This window comes from Uloborus diversus, chromosome 6, assembly GCF_026930045.1.
Source record: "Uloborus diversus isolate 005 chromosome 6, Udiv.v.3.1, whole genome shotgun sequence".
Lineage (NCBI taxonomy): Eukaryota > Metazoa > Arthropoda > Arachnida > Araneae > Uloboridae > Uloborus > Uloborus diversus.
Genome location: NC_072736.1, coordinates 38,879,587 through 38,893,951, shown reverse-complemented (window position 1 = coordinate 38,893,951; position 14,365 = coordinate 38,879,587). Strand labels below are relative to the sequence as shown.

Genomic DNA, 14,365 nt, shown 5'->3' with positions numbered 1-14,365 from the left:
AAAGTAGATTGTATGTATGGCAATAGGAAGAATCCAGTACAGCACCGGAAACCACGTGGTAGGATTATACATATTAGGAGGTAAAAAGTCATATTGTGTGACACTACCTAAGTATTGTACATTTTCGAAAACATAATTTGTAAGTTATCTCTAAGAAAAATCCGGTATTACAAATGAATTAGATTAAAATATATCAAAAGAAAGAAGTGGAGTAATCTATGTTCCTCTTTTTTTTAAAGCATTTTTCGATTAAAAAAATACTGTTAGTAAACTTATATGAACAATAGTTACAGTAGCTGCGTTCTAAAAGAGCTAATGAAAACATTTTAAGTAATAAGCAAACGATTACTAAATTTTGAGGCATGATTCTACTTTGTATTGTACTTGCTTGATGTTTTACTTGAATAATCATTTATTTTCATCACTTTTATAATGCAATATTTGCTTGCACATGAGAATTACACCACTATCCAAAACAAACGCTAGATTTATAACATTTAAAATAATTCATATGTTTATGAAGCATTCGAATGCAAACATCACTCCATAATTAAATGAAAATTTAAATATATCTATGCTGAAAGTTGGAATCTGGTATTCCGGATTGTAATTCTACACCCTTCATATCAGTCTGTTCTCATGCATATTCATAAAATGTTTTATCCATGTAGTTGCACATTTTGCGGCATTGATGCTGAATAATTCATTCAACAAGCATTCACTTCCACAAAATGCACTACAACTTCACAGCCATGTTATCAGATTAAAAATTATATGCAAATACTGAAACGCTGCATTGAAGTTTAATTGGTCAGAGTATTTGAAATGCTGTCAACTAAAAGTGTAAATAAATGCGTCGTTGTTGAATTAGTGTTTAAGTCGAATTAGTGACATAAATTAAACTCTTGGCACTATATGGAATTCATTGGAGAATATTCGTGAATAAATAACTTTGAATAGTAATTTTTACGAAATATTGTCATTACGGGCTTATCAAAAATATATTTTCAGTTGAAAAAAGCTCCTTTTTTGATTTAATAATAAAAATATCGAAGTTTATTTTTTTTAAAGTTAAAAGTCACATTAAAATTTTCGATGTTGGAGCTAAGCACGAGTTACCAAGAGACAAGCTTAAATTGCAATATACAGCGTGCCAGTTGAAATAGTTGAACTAACGATAATTAAGTAATGCCATTGAACTTCCGCGTGAGGGGGGGATGTTAAACTGTTAGGTGAAAATAAAGAAAGTCACAAATGTTCTGGTAGTTTTACTTACGGTTTTAAAAGGGATTTATTCTCTCTTCCTGAATACCGTGCTAACGAAAATACTATTATGAAATTATTAATTTTTTTTCTTTAAAATTCATTGTTTTAATAGAAAAGACAAATGCAAGAATCACAACAATAATATGCAACATTATTCAAAAGGAATTCGCGTGAATTATGCAGAATATCTTACGTATAGTTCCTCCAGAACTGTTTAAAATATTTTAAGTTGCATTTATCTATATTTCTGTACCTTAGAGCCAGAAGGACAGAAGTCCCATCTCGGTACTTTTTACAAAAGAGAAGAAAAACTTCTTTCTTGCGCAGGCAAAGGATGGGACGGGCAATCTCCTGACTCTGGAAAAACATTGAAAAGGTTTTTTTTTTTTTTTTTTTTTCCAATTTCGTTCACATCGCTCGATGCGGAATACTCGATGCGGCTTCTACATGCAATGCACTAATAAACTGAAAATAACAATTTTTGGACTTACGTCAGTCTGGCTCTTAGATACATATTTCAGAATTTCACTAAAGCTGAAAAATCTTTAAATTTTAGGAATTGTTAAATACTCTACTGTTAACATGAATATATTTCATGAATTATTCTATACACATAAATTAAGAAAACTATTATCACCAAAGAGAAATGACGTGAGAAGTGTGAAAATTTTACAACCGAGAAGTTTAAACTGATTTATATAAACAGGATCCACAAGAAGGGTTTTCTTGCAAGGTGTGTATAAAAAGTATCGGGAAAAGTTTCGGAAAAATATATTTATTTCGAAGTTTTTTAAAATACCTCAACATTGTTCAAGGTGCATATCTTAAGCGTCGACGCACTTTGGCTCATTTCTGCAATCAAGGATTCTCGTCGCAAATGTGGGTTTTTTTCTGATTTTTAATTTTTTTTAATATTTTTTATTAATCTTTTACAATATTGTATAATGTTATTCTATTTTTTAGAGAAAATTTTAGTGAATTTTGTTTGATGTTTCATCGTTTTTTTAAATCTGAAATACGTATTTCAATAATATATGTCCGGATTATTGGACGCGTCATGACTCTTTTAATTTTTCTCCTACAAACTTGAAATTTTCTCTATGAGATACTCTTATCCACAATATTAAATCGAAGGTGGATATAACGCGACCGCGACTGGTAGGCGGATTGCGGAAGGTCCTTTAAAGGTAGGTTTTCACTTTTTGAAATAGGAAGCGGATGCCAAGGGACTGTAAGAAGTTGGGGTGCCTTAGGTTAATGGTAATTGGTTAAACTAGGAACACCGATTGACTTGGTTACCTTGGATGGTGTGTACTGTCATCTTATCAAGGCCAATACGATTTGCAATCATGCGGACATTTAACTGCTGGCCTGAATTCAGCCGTCTAACGTGGCGTTCATCCTCCACATTCTCTCGGCCACCTTTGAAGGGCTTGTGCATGTCAAAAACTGCAAAAGCATGTCTCAAACTGCTGCTTGTGACATGCTTTCATCTTTGAGCACTCGGGGAATCATGCCCAACGTCTCCGCACCTGATTTCCGAAGCCCAACACAAAATATGATGACGTACCTCTTTTGGTTTGTTTGTTGCATTTCGGGCTTGAACCGAGTCATTCGACTGGAATCTACTCAAAACACGATATAGCATGAACGAATGCTCGCAGGCAACTGGCGCTTGGTGCGCGTTTCAAGGTCAGATTTCCCACTATTGAGCGTACGAGGTGTGAACGCTTTGTGACGTACAGTCACGTCAGTACGTCAGTAAAAATTTAGTCTCGATACTTTTGATACATACCCTGTGTACATCTATTTCATACAATTTGTCGTGTATTGCTCTTCAAAGATTTGAAAAAAAAAATCACAGTTGATATCACATATAAAATTTTAAAAAAAAAGCCGGTTTTGAAAAATAAATGGATTATTTTTTTATTTCAAAATTTCAATTATTGTTACTAGCAAACGCAAAATTCCGGTTCACGCATTTTCTGGCAGCCCCCCCCCCCCCTCTCTCTCACAGGGAAGCGAAATTCCTCCTATATAAACTTCTGAGCATCAAAGGTTCTTTGTGCCAAATTTGACAAAGATCGACGTAAACTGTTAGTTCGTATAAGGATCACACAGACACATATACAACCATTTTTGCAAATATAGACTTGAATCTGAGTGCAATAAATTTTAAAATACCCAGGGAATACCTAGTTGGTTATTTTACTGAAAAACCTTTTTATTGAAAACATTTACTTTAAAAAATTAGTTATCTAACATTTCATTACGCATTATGAATTATTTAATTAAAAATGACTAATATTATAGTTAACAATTAAAACTGCTTGTATTTATTTATATTCGTCTTTGCAGTTGAATGAACAATAATTTACATTTTAACCTTCAATTAAAAGTTTTTTTTTTAATTTCATTCTATTTTGTAAAAAAAAATGTTGAAAATTGTTTGGTAGAGAAATACTGAACGTGCTTTACCACCTGTTTGAATAATATCTTTCACATATCTTTAAGCTCCACAGCCTCTTTTAACCAAAGACGTTAAGTGCTTTTATAATAAGTTTATTGAGCAATAGAAAAGCAAAAAAAAAAAAAAAAGAAAGAGTTCTAAAAAGGCAAGAAAAATGTTAAATTTATAACTTTATATTACAGCGACATTAACTAGGCTTTTGAAAGATATTGAAAAAGATTAATTGAATAATTTAGAAATGTTTAAAAAACACACAAAAAATATTAAAATGGAATAAAAATCTAAGAACCACAATATTTTCTGGGGGCAAAAAAATAAGTCATTTAAAAGTTTATGAATAAGTTAATAATGATTCAAGGAAAAACAATGCTTTCTTTCACCATTTTATTTTAAACACAAACAAATAGAAACAAATATTCGTGTAATTTCAAATAATGTTTTCAGCAAATAAGTCTTAATTTGAAACCCGTATTTATCTTTCTAGAAGTTGCTTCTTACCTTGTAATAATTAATTGATAGCATTCCCCCTGAGGAGTAACAGTTTCCAAATAGTAATAAAATATCCAGTGAAATGTGTTAATGTATTTCCACTTTTGTTTTTTTTGCAAGTAGTAAAGTCTCGAATTACGAGAAGATTTTTATTTTGTTTCACTTTAAATAATCATATGCTATTTTATGACATTAATTTTCTGCGTGTTACATTTTAGCGTTTTTTTTCTGTTTTTTAAAGAATCAAGTTTATAAATTAACTTGTTTCTTTTTTTTTTTTTTTTCGTTTTTTTTATATCGACTTTTTTGTTGTAATTTAAAAAAAAACTTATGTGTGTATGAATATGATTTAAGTTTGATTTTAAGACCTTTTCAAAGTATAGGTAAGTTTCAAAGTATGATTGTTACGTTCAATCTGAGATCATAACGCTGCTCTATTAATGGTTGATTACCGTCAATGGTTCGGTGTGTTGTGAAAATGGCATATTACTGGTACATTTAAAATCGCAAGGATAACAAATGAAATTACGTCTAGATATCAAGACTTTGAACTGTTTTCCGAGAAAAACTTTGTGTGTATATGAATCTGCATTAAGTTTGATTTTCAAACCTTTCCAAAGAACACGGTGTTTATAGTCGTGCACTGATACAGAAAATTCAGTAGTAAGTAAAAATAAAATTAATTTAAAAAATACATAAAAATCTTCAGATTGAAACATGTTTTTTAAGAATCCTAATCTTAAAAGGTTTTTTTTTTCATAAGTTCATACTTCCTTACGTGTGCAACTTGAGAATTTGTCGAATACGTAAATGATTTTTAATTTGACGCCGGCCACTAGAGCAGCCGGAATTTCTCCCCAAAAAGGGGCAAAAGACCTCCTTAGGAACATCCGTATGCAACCAAAAGAAAAGGTGCACAACTAGGCCCCACTAGGAGTCTACGTACTAAATTTCAACTTTCTAGGGCATACCGTTTCTGAGTTATACGAGATACGTACACACATACGCACTTACGCACATACATACATACATACGGACGTCACGAGAAAATTCGTTATAATTAACTCGGGGGTTGTCAAAACGGATATTTCGGGTGTCTGTAAGTTCATAGGCATATATCCACGTGTGGTCGGGTCGAAAAAATAACTCAACATTCATTCGGGAGTGAGAAAAATGAAAATTAAGGCCGATATTTGAGTGAATATTTTTTCGCGAATACAATACTTCCTTTTACAGAAAAGGAAGTATTGTATTCGCGAAAAAAATATTCACTCAAAAATCGGCCTTAATTTCCATTTTTCCCACGAGTAAAGAAATGCATTGAGTTTGGTTCGATCATTGACGCAAATGTTTTCAATGCTAGCCCTTTCGGTGTTTAACGTAAAGATTTTTAGGCAAAAAAAGATTGAAATTTCTACAATTTAGACAACGTATGTATATAGAATTATTATGAGTGGGAAAGAGTGGGTACCATGAGGCACGAAAGTTCAATTACATCTTTTATTATGTTTGTTTTACAAAATAGTATGACGCATTTATCACTTTTTTGAAATGTTAGTTGGTAATGCATCAGCGTATCCATTAAAAACCACTGCTTCACATAAAAAGAAGTTTTTTTCTGAAGACACCTGAAATATTTGAGGCATATGTCTTACTCCTCTCATGGCAATGCGTGCATAAGAAAGCCTTGATCTTAAATAGACAAGGAGATTGGTGGTGGGTGGCTTAAAAAAAGGCTCTACTGATTCAATGATCGCTGCCACGCTTGTGTTTTTATCCTTCCTCGGAGAAACCCAACCAAAAAGCGAGGGTAGTTGAGGGGCTAATTCATATTTGAGATAACTCGTAAATTATCGTTTGATTTAAAAACAGCAGCAACGTGGTCAAAAAGAGCGGAAGACTGAAAGTAATGCTCATTTTTAAATAATAATACTTTTTTCCTTCTGAAGTTTAACTTCCCCAAAATAATTTCCTAAAGTTGAAGGCAGTGATATTTCACCGACATTTTTTCAATTATCACGTAATTATATGAAAACATAATTAAAAAAAAATCCTTCTTAAGTAACTATTTGCTACCTAAAATGTACAAAAAATACCATTTTGAGATATCAATGATCTTTTTATTAAAACAAATGTTTTGAACGATTTTTGACGAATTTTTCTATCGCTACTGTAAGTCTTTCTTTTTTTTAAATTCAGTTAATATTACAAACGGAAATTGGAGCCACTTTACGATTTATGGTAGTTTAAAAGAGCTAAACAGATCAGCATTGAATTTTCAAACCGAAAATTTTGCATTTCAGACAAAAAACACAATTTGCAGATCATATAGGTTTATAGATTTTTATGGGGAAATGTCGGTAAAACACAAGCACCAATTCAAACACACATGACATTTTTTAAAACTAAGAATAATAACTATTGATTAATATATGGGGGAAAATATTTAAAAAAAAACTACTTCAAAAAATTTAAAACATTATGTATTTTAGTAGCTTATGTGTTCTACTGCATGTTACATAGAACACAGAAATTTTAATTTTTGGAGTCAAATCATATGTTAGAATTTTTTTATTGGTTATTTTAAGCTATGTATCAAAACAATATTACTTATAGAGCCTACAGTTTGTTTCAGCACTGAAAATTTTTCCTTTTTGACCCAGTTATACGGAAAACAAAAAGTAGTAGACGGCCGTCTTTGATCCGCCATTTTGGATGGAAGCTCACATGGAAACTTAGGGTACTTTTCAGGACTCGTTCTACACATGTTCAAGAACTAATCCTGAAAAATTCAGCTAATTATAAATTTGTGGTGCATCGATCCTATTTTTGGCCTAAATTTACTGGGCTAAGATGGAAAAATAAAAGCGACAATAAAGTGGTAGAAAGTAACATACCATTTCTAAAACAAAAATTTAATAATTCATTAAAATACAATATAACATTACAGAATGATACTTTTATAATAAACATTTTCTAAATTTTTTTGTACACTTCTAATTGTAAAAAACTCCGATTGTTTTTATGTACATAACATGTTTCCAGTTTACCATCTATTTATTAACTAATATTTTTCTTGGAATTTCTATTGAAACACGTACTGAGCAAGTCTAAGATGAGCATTTTGTTTCTTCGGTGTTGATTTTCCAACATGTCATTTGAGATCATTAGCAGTTTTTTCATTGTTTTCTTGAAATCCCTTTTAATGAAACAATTGATGATATTTTTGTGAGGATATGAAGCACTGGAAAGTTAACCACATTTCACTGAAAATACCAGATATGAATTGAACTTTTTATTGCAAAAATTAATCAAACGACGAACTCTGAAATTTCGAAAAAGCATTTTTACCTTCGTATTATAATTTTTCTATAGGGATTATAAAGTTTAAACTAAAAAGGATACACATTTAGCTATATTTCTTTATATAAACAATGTTGTAGTCATCAATGAAGAATTTTTTTATGGTGATATAGATGTTTTCCTAAAATTACCAATTTTGTCGTTTGTCTAGTTTTTGAAATAAACGATACAATTCACCTGAAGCATAACTGAAGTCGTAATCCGTGCCTGCAAAGTTTGAAATTCGATATAAAATATGTACAACAAGTATTTTTCTGAGTTTTTTGAAACTAAATCAAGCAATTTACAAGTAAAAGCATTGAACAGTTAAAAACTACAATTAAATACATCCATTTTTACCAATAAATTTAGAAATAAAATGCTTTTGCGTAGTTGATTTTTTTTAACGGAAAAAAATATGTTTTTATGAAACAATTGCTGGAATTTTATGTTGGTTTTCATCATTTTCTTTAATGCATGTTCATTTTCTTCTTCATTATCAAAAAAATTAATACATACTTAAGAAAATCATTTGCTTTTCTTAATATCAAAATTTAAAAGTCTAGGTTTATAAAGATTAATTATATTTAAAAGTGACTAAATTTCGTTTTTAATTATTACTGGAGGGCCAAGGCTTTCTTCGATGCTACTCTTCTGTAAGTTGTGCTCGTCCCAAACGAAGAAAGCCGATAAACTTTTCTGGGGCGACATTGAGGTAATAATCAGGAAACCGTTTCGAAGTTTTATTTAATAGAACATACATTTGCATATCTAAAAGAATAAAATTACTTAATTTAACTTTCTTTTGTTTGCTCAAGGTTGGTGACTAAACATACGTATTTACTTGGTCACGTTTGGAAATAAATGTTTCGTTATAATTAAACCATTAAAGAAAGTTATGATTTCATAACGAAGAAGTTTCAAAAAGTATATTAAGAAGAACAGAGATGGGAGCATATGAATGAAATCACACTGAAGACAACGAAGATGATCAGAGCTTTCAAACGGTACGCGGGAAAGGAGTTAAGTGGAGGAAGTAGCTAAAGGAAAAGGAAGCTAAGTGTCTACTAACAGGACCAAATATCAGGAAGAGGATGACTGAGTTGATGGAAACATGTCCCGCCAAGAGATACGATAATGTGTTTGGTGCGTTGGAAGGTATTGAACCTCTTTACATTCCCGACCGTACACCAAGTGATTTCCAACTCTTTGGACCTTAAAAAAAACACTTGGGAGATCAGCAGTTCAAGACCGATGCTGTGGTTCAGCAAGCCATCTTGATGTGGTTTCACATTGTTGATGATCATTTTTTCCATACTGGACCTCCAAGTGTTTCTTTAAAAGTGCAAAGGGATGATGCGAGATTGGGACTGTAAAGAGGGGTGGCACAATACCTTCCAACGCAAAAATACTATCGCACTTCTTATTTTATTGGCGAGATATGTTTACACCAGCAGAGCCATCTTTTAACTGACATTTTGTCCAGTTAGTAAGCTCCTACTAACAGGATAAAACTAACCCATCGGTATCGTTTTAAAGCTCTGACCATCTTGGTTATCTTCAGTGTGATTTCATTCAGAAAATCTATGCACCCGTCAGCGCTTTTGTTACCTTACTTTTCGAAACTTCTGCTTACAATATCCGTTTAATTCGAAAAGAAAAAGTTCTTATTGTTAATCATCAATATCTTTCTCCATCAATTTGAAGAAATACCATAAAGACAGGTCATATAGAACATTTCGTTAAGAATAACACATAATAAATAGAAAAGGGATGACGTTATACTTTTTCATCGAAACGGTATTGGATTTACACCCTCCTATAAACTGATGGTTATATTTGTGTCATTTATTGTTACTTACCTCTTTTATAAAATATACATCATATTAGCAAAGACATATGTTTAATTCAATGCACTGAAAATGTATTTCATTCAAAATTTGAGTTATACAACAAGATCAATTGAGGTAGTGAGATGAGAAAAGGATGTAGGCGATTCATTCTTAAGTCATAAATAAAACACGTGCAAGTTTCAAACCCTAGGTTGGCTTTCACTGAAGTTTTCTTCTCAATCATATTGTATAGCAGCACCTACCAGAGATACTGTTACCACCTCTTCTTCCAAAACCGGTGCTTTCTTTTAACTGGTTATCTGTAAATTTTGAATTTTTTATCTTACACCCCTTTGATTCTCACTGCCTCAATTGAAGTTTGAATCAATAATTTCATACAACTTATCTAGATCATACACTTCTCTGGACAGACGAAATGAAACCGCTTGTGAGCCGATGCTATTTAGTTTTATCATGGATTTCTCTTCTTGAGTTTCACTGTTGGAATCATGTAGAAGTACTAAACGATCTTTGCAATCGCAATGTCCACTCTTCAGCTTTAGCTTTAAATGTATTTTGATGAGTAGTAGTTCATCATTGCGTCGGTTTTTGCTTTAATAAAGGAAGTGAATAATTTAGTAGATTTGTTAGGTAAAAATATGTCATAGCTTTTGGAAGTCATTGCTCTTTGTAGTAGTTTCATGCAATCGTGGAATTTCCATGCGAAATGTGTTTTTTCTTGATATGATACACGAAATACGATATATTTAAAGTTGCTTTCTTCAATGATATTATTGTTTCTGATTTTGTGTTTGTTCTTATGATCAATTCGGAAAAGTGTTTGGAATACAATGTAGATAATATATGTCACAGTTATAGAAGAAGAAATATTTGTATTCTTAGTACAATAGCGAAGACAATTTGTACCACAGACACTGATATGGATGAAGAAGCCCCTGCAACATAAAAAGAAAATAGACAAATCAATTCATATAAGCAGGACAGTCATAATTAGTATTTTAGGGTGTTTACTGCAGTTATGTTCTTTAAAATGTTGTCACAATGTTAACTATGTCTATGATTCATTGACGTTCAGCTTTCATCATCAAAGTGATACTTATTTCAACTTAACTTGAGCTTTATTCACATACTGAGTGATCAGGTTATAAACAAATTTTCTTTTTAATGAACACTTCATAGAAATAGTCGTGAGTACATAAAAAGAGGAAATGCGCCAAAAATACGCGAAGTGGTTGTCAAATCTTGTACTTCTGGAGGGTAGTCAAATCGCAGTAAAAGTGAAGTAAAAATGAAGGTGAAAACCTACATTTTTAAAATAATTTGTCAACTAGATAAATTTGACTTTCTAGAACAATTAACACAAAAGAACAAAATTTATTGGAAAATGAGATAAAACAGTTTTGACAAGACTTTTTTGTAATAACTGTTGCCATTGTTTTGCTGTTGCTAGCACACTGCTCGATGCCAACGCTTTATCATCGGAAAGGCTTTCTGACGACGCGTCAATAAAATTACTTATTTTTGGTATACGCAACATCACAAAATGAGAGGTTGACCTTATGACTATTTTTGGCGTACCCACGTTACTAAAACTTCAATATATGACCGTCATACAGCTAGAACTCTTCGTTTGCCGCCCTTTAGTATATAACTGTTATTTTCTAAACTCGTACAGTAATCTTTACGTAGAGAGCAGTGAGCAGGTACCAATTCGACGTTTCAGTACACTTTATGGAAATAACGCATGATACATTCAAAAAAAAAAAAAAAAAAAAGATAGCGCGAGAATTATGTTGACAAATAGCATTAAATTGATTGGAATTCGCGGATAAAGAGCGTCAAATGTCAAACACGAGCAAGGTATTGAAATTGATTAGAAAAATATTATAATACAAGTTTTGATTATATCACTTGATAGTGGGAATGTTCATTTTTATTTATTTATTTATTAATTATTTTTTTTAAGTGAAGAATCTTTAGACTTTTTGTAACTACTTCATGATTTGAATTCCCAACAGCAAATGTATCCAGCTTTCCGCACAAACTTAATGCTCTGATTATTATACCAACTAGGTTTTTGAAAGTACATTTAGAACAAAAGATACTGTCTGAAGCAATAGTCTTTACACTATTGTTCGTTTTAATTGATTTTTTTATTAAGATGCCTGAGGACAAACAATGGATTGGTTTGTATGTATTGCGCAAAACCGTTCCTAATAATATATAAGCATTGATAATCATTAAATAAATTCACTGTCGGGAAGTAAATATTATCCCACCAAAAACATTCTGTAAAAAACTAGCCAAGTCTCGATGGAGCTGCTTGTTTATCTCTAAAAAGTAGTGAAATCTAGACAAAGTCATGACAAGTCTAAGGTTCTTTACTGCGATTTCTTTATTATTATAGTTAATGTTGTGTGACTGGGCCGTTAGACATTCTTTATACCTTAGTGGGTACAGATCAATTTGGGGGCACGGCAGTGCCCCCGCCAAGTCGAGCGCGAAGCAAACACTGCCGTACCATCCTTTACTGGAACCATTTCGCCGCATTTTCAGGCCCCTATTTGAGAACCTTCTGATGAGACTAGAACGCAGAAATTTTCGTCATCCAGTAAGCTATAATCACATACTTAAAATCCGAAATTTCAAGTCTGTAGGTCATTTAGTTCCGAAGTTAAGCGAAAGCAAAGTTTCCCATTTATGACACTCACTCACTCACTCATGATCATCAAAATAGAACTAGTACTTCCCATAAACTCAGAGAGGTGAAATTTGGTACAGAGTTAGGGTTTGATGGCCACATAAAGGCAAAACTATAAAAACTAGGCTAATTGAAGATCTGGAGTGATCCTGATTAGAAAATACAAGAGCCCAACCAAACTATTAGAGATCGACATACAACCTTTACAAAAAATATTCAACTTGGCGGGCCGCTTCATTTGATGTCAAAAATCGAAAGCTGAAGTATCTAATGAAGAACCCTCAGGTGTATTAGAGATATGGTAATGCCTCCTTCTACTATTGGTACATAAAAAAAATCGACTGTCATTGCAAAAGTCCAGCGTAGTGAGACACCATCTTCTAACTTAATCTAGCCTAACTTTATTCTGCTCGAACATTACACAAATTAAATGTTTCTACAAAAAGAAGTGAAATCCCACCAAAAACATTCTGTAAAAAACTAGCCAAGTCTCGATGGAGCTGCTTGTTTATCTCTAAAAAGTAGTGAAATCTAGACAAAGTCATGACAAGTCTAAGGTTCCTTACTGCGATTTCTTTATTATTATAGTTAATGTTGTGTGACTGGGCCGTTAAAGGGTACACAAGGGTACAAAACCAGGTGCTTTATGACACCATTGCACCAATCTTTCGCCAGAACCACTACCCATTGACGATGGAAAATTGCCACTTGGAAAACGTGTAAACAAAATTGACCTGTACCCACAAAGGTATGAAGAATGTCTAACGGCCAAGTCACACAACATTAACTATAATAATAAAGAAATCGCAGTAAGGAACTTTAGACTTGTCATGATTTTGTCTAGATTTCACTAGTTTTTAGAGATAAACAAGCAGCTCCATCGAGACTTGGCCAGTTTTTTACAGAATGTTTTTGGTGGGATTTTGTTTACACGTTTTCCAAGTGGCAATTTTCCATCGTCAATGGGTAGTGGTTCTGGCGAAAGATTGGTGCAATGGTGTCATGGAGCACCTGGTTGTGTACCCTTGTGTACCTTTTAACGCCCAAGTCACACATCATTAACTATAATAATAAAGAATTCGCAGTAAGGAACCTTAGACTTGTCATGACCTGAGGGTTCTTCATTAGATACTTCAGCTTTCGATTTTTGACATCAAATGAAGCGGCCCGCCAAAGTGAATATTTTTTGTAAAGGTTGTATGTCGATCTCTAATAGTTTGGTTGGGCTCTTGTGTTTTCTAATCAGGATCACTCCAGATCTTCAATTAGCCTAGTTTTTATAGTTTTCCCTTTATGTGGCCATCAAACCTTAACTCTGTACCAAATTTCACCTCTCTGAGTTTATAAGAAGTACAAGTTCTATTTTGATGATCATGAGTGAGTGAGTGAGTGTCATAAATTGGAAACTTTGCTTTCGCTTAACTTCGAAACTAAATGACCTACAGACTTGAAATTTCGGATTTTAAGTATGTGATTATAGCTTTCTAGATGACGAAACTTTCTGCGTTCTAGTCTCATCAGAAGGTTCTCAAATAAGGGGCCTGAAAATGCGGCGAAATGGTTGCAGTAAAGGATAGTACGGCAGTGTTTGCTTCGCGCTCGACTTGGCGGGGGCACTGCCGTGCCCCCAAATCTAGATCTATTTCGTAAAATTTGTTAAAAAAAATATTGATACTTGTCTGTTGTTTTACTTAAGTTCTTGTATCAAACGTACAGTATTTCTTTATGATCTTTTCTGACCAAGAAGTCTTGTTATTCTACATCTCTTTTATAAATGCAAATTTACAGTGATTCCCTTAGGTAATAAGGTAAGTGAATAATAACATTGCATACATTTTTGAAATTCTTTTTTAAAGATTTATGAGCCCAAAATTGCAATAACGATAAAAAATACTAACTCATAATATGTTACTTTCCTAAAACAAAGAGTCGTATTATAGGGTCAAGAGCGTTTGTTATAAGGACAAACTAAGTTGCTAAACTATGATTTACTAGAAAAAATAGCAGCAAAGATTGTAAGATTGTAATAATTTTCCAGGCAAATTTTCGTTCTTTGTTGATTTTAAATGTTATAGTTTTTGAGTAGATAACAGGGATAGTAAATTAGTTGTGAGTTACCGCCTCTGAGCCAGGGCTAAGGCAGAACTAAATGCAATACCTGACGGCACTGTTACCAAATCCTAATACTGCCGTTTTGTTCTATTTATAACTCTTTAGTCTGAAATTAGTGAGTAACTGAGCTAG

The 14,365-nt window shown here is 32.6% G+C and overlaps 1 protein-coding gene across 1 annotated transcript in view; it reads right to left on the bottom strand.

Moving 5' to 3' along the window:
• Nucleotides 1–7,878: 7,878 nt before the first annotated feature.
• The window catches only part of LOC129223851 (lachesin-like), a 143,753-nt gene continuing 137,266 nt past the window's right edge, over nucleotides 7,879–14,365 (bottom strand). Inside the window, exon 9 of the mRNA XM_054858213.1 lies at nucleotides 7,879–10,355. Coding sequence (XP_054714188.1) covers nucleotides 10,273–10,355 — 83 coding nt within the window. The 3' untranslated portion in view covers nucleotides 7,879–10,272. The remainder of the gene's footprint in view (nucleotides 10,356–14,365) is intronic.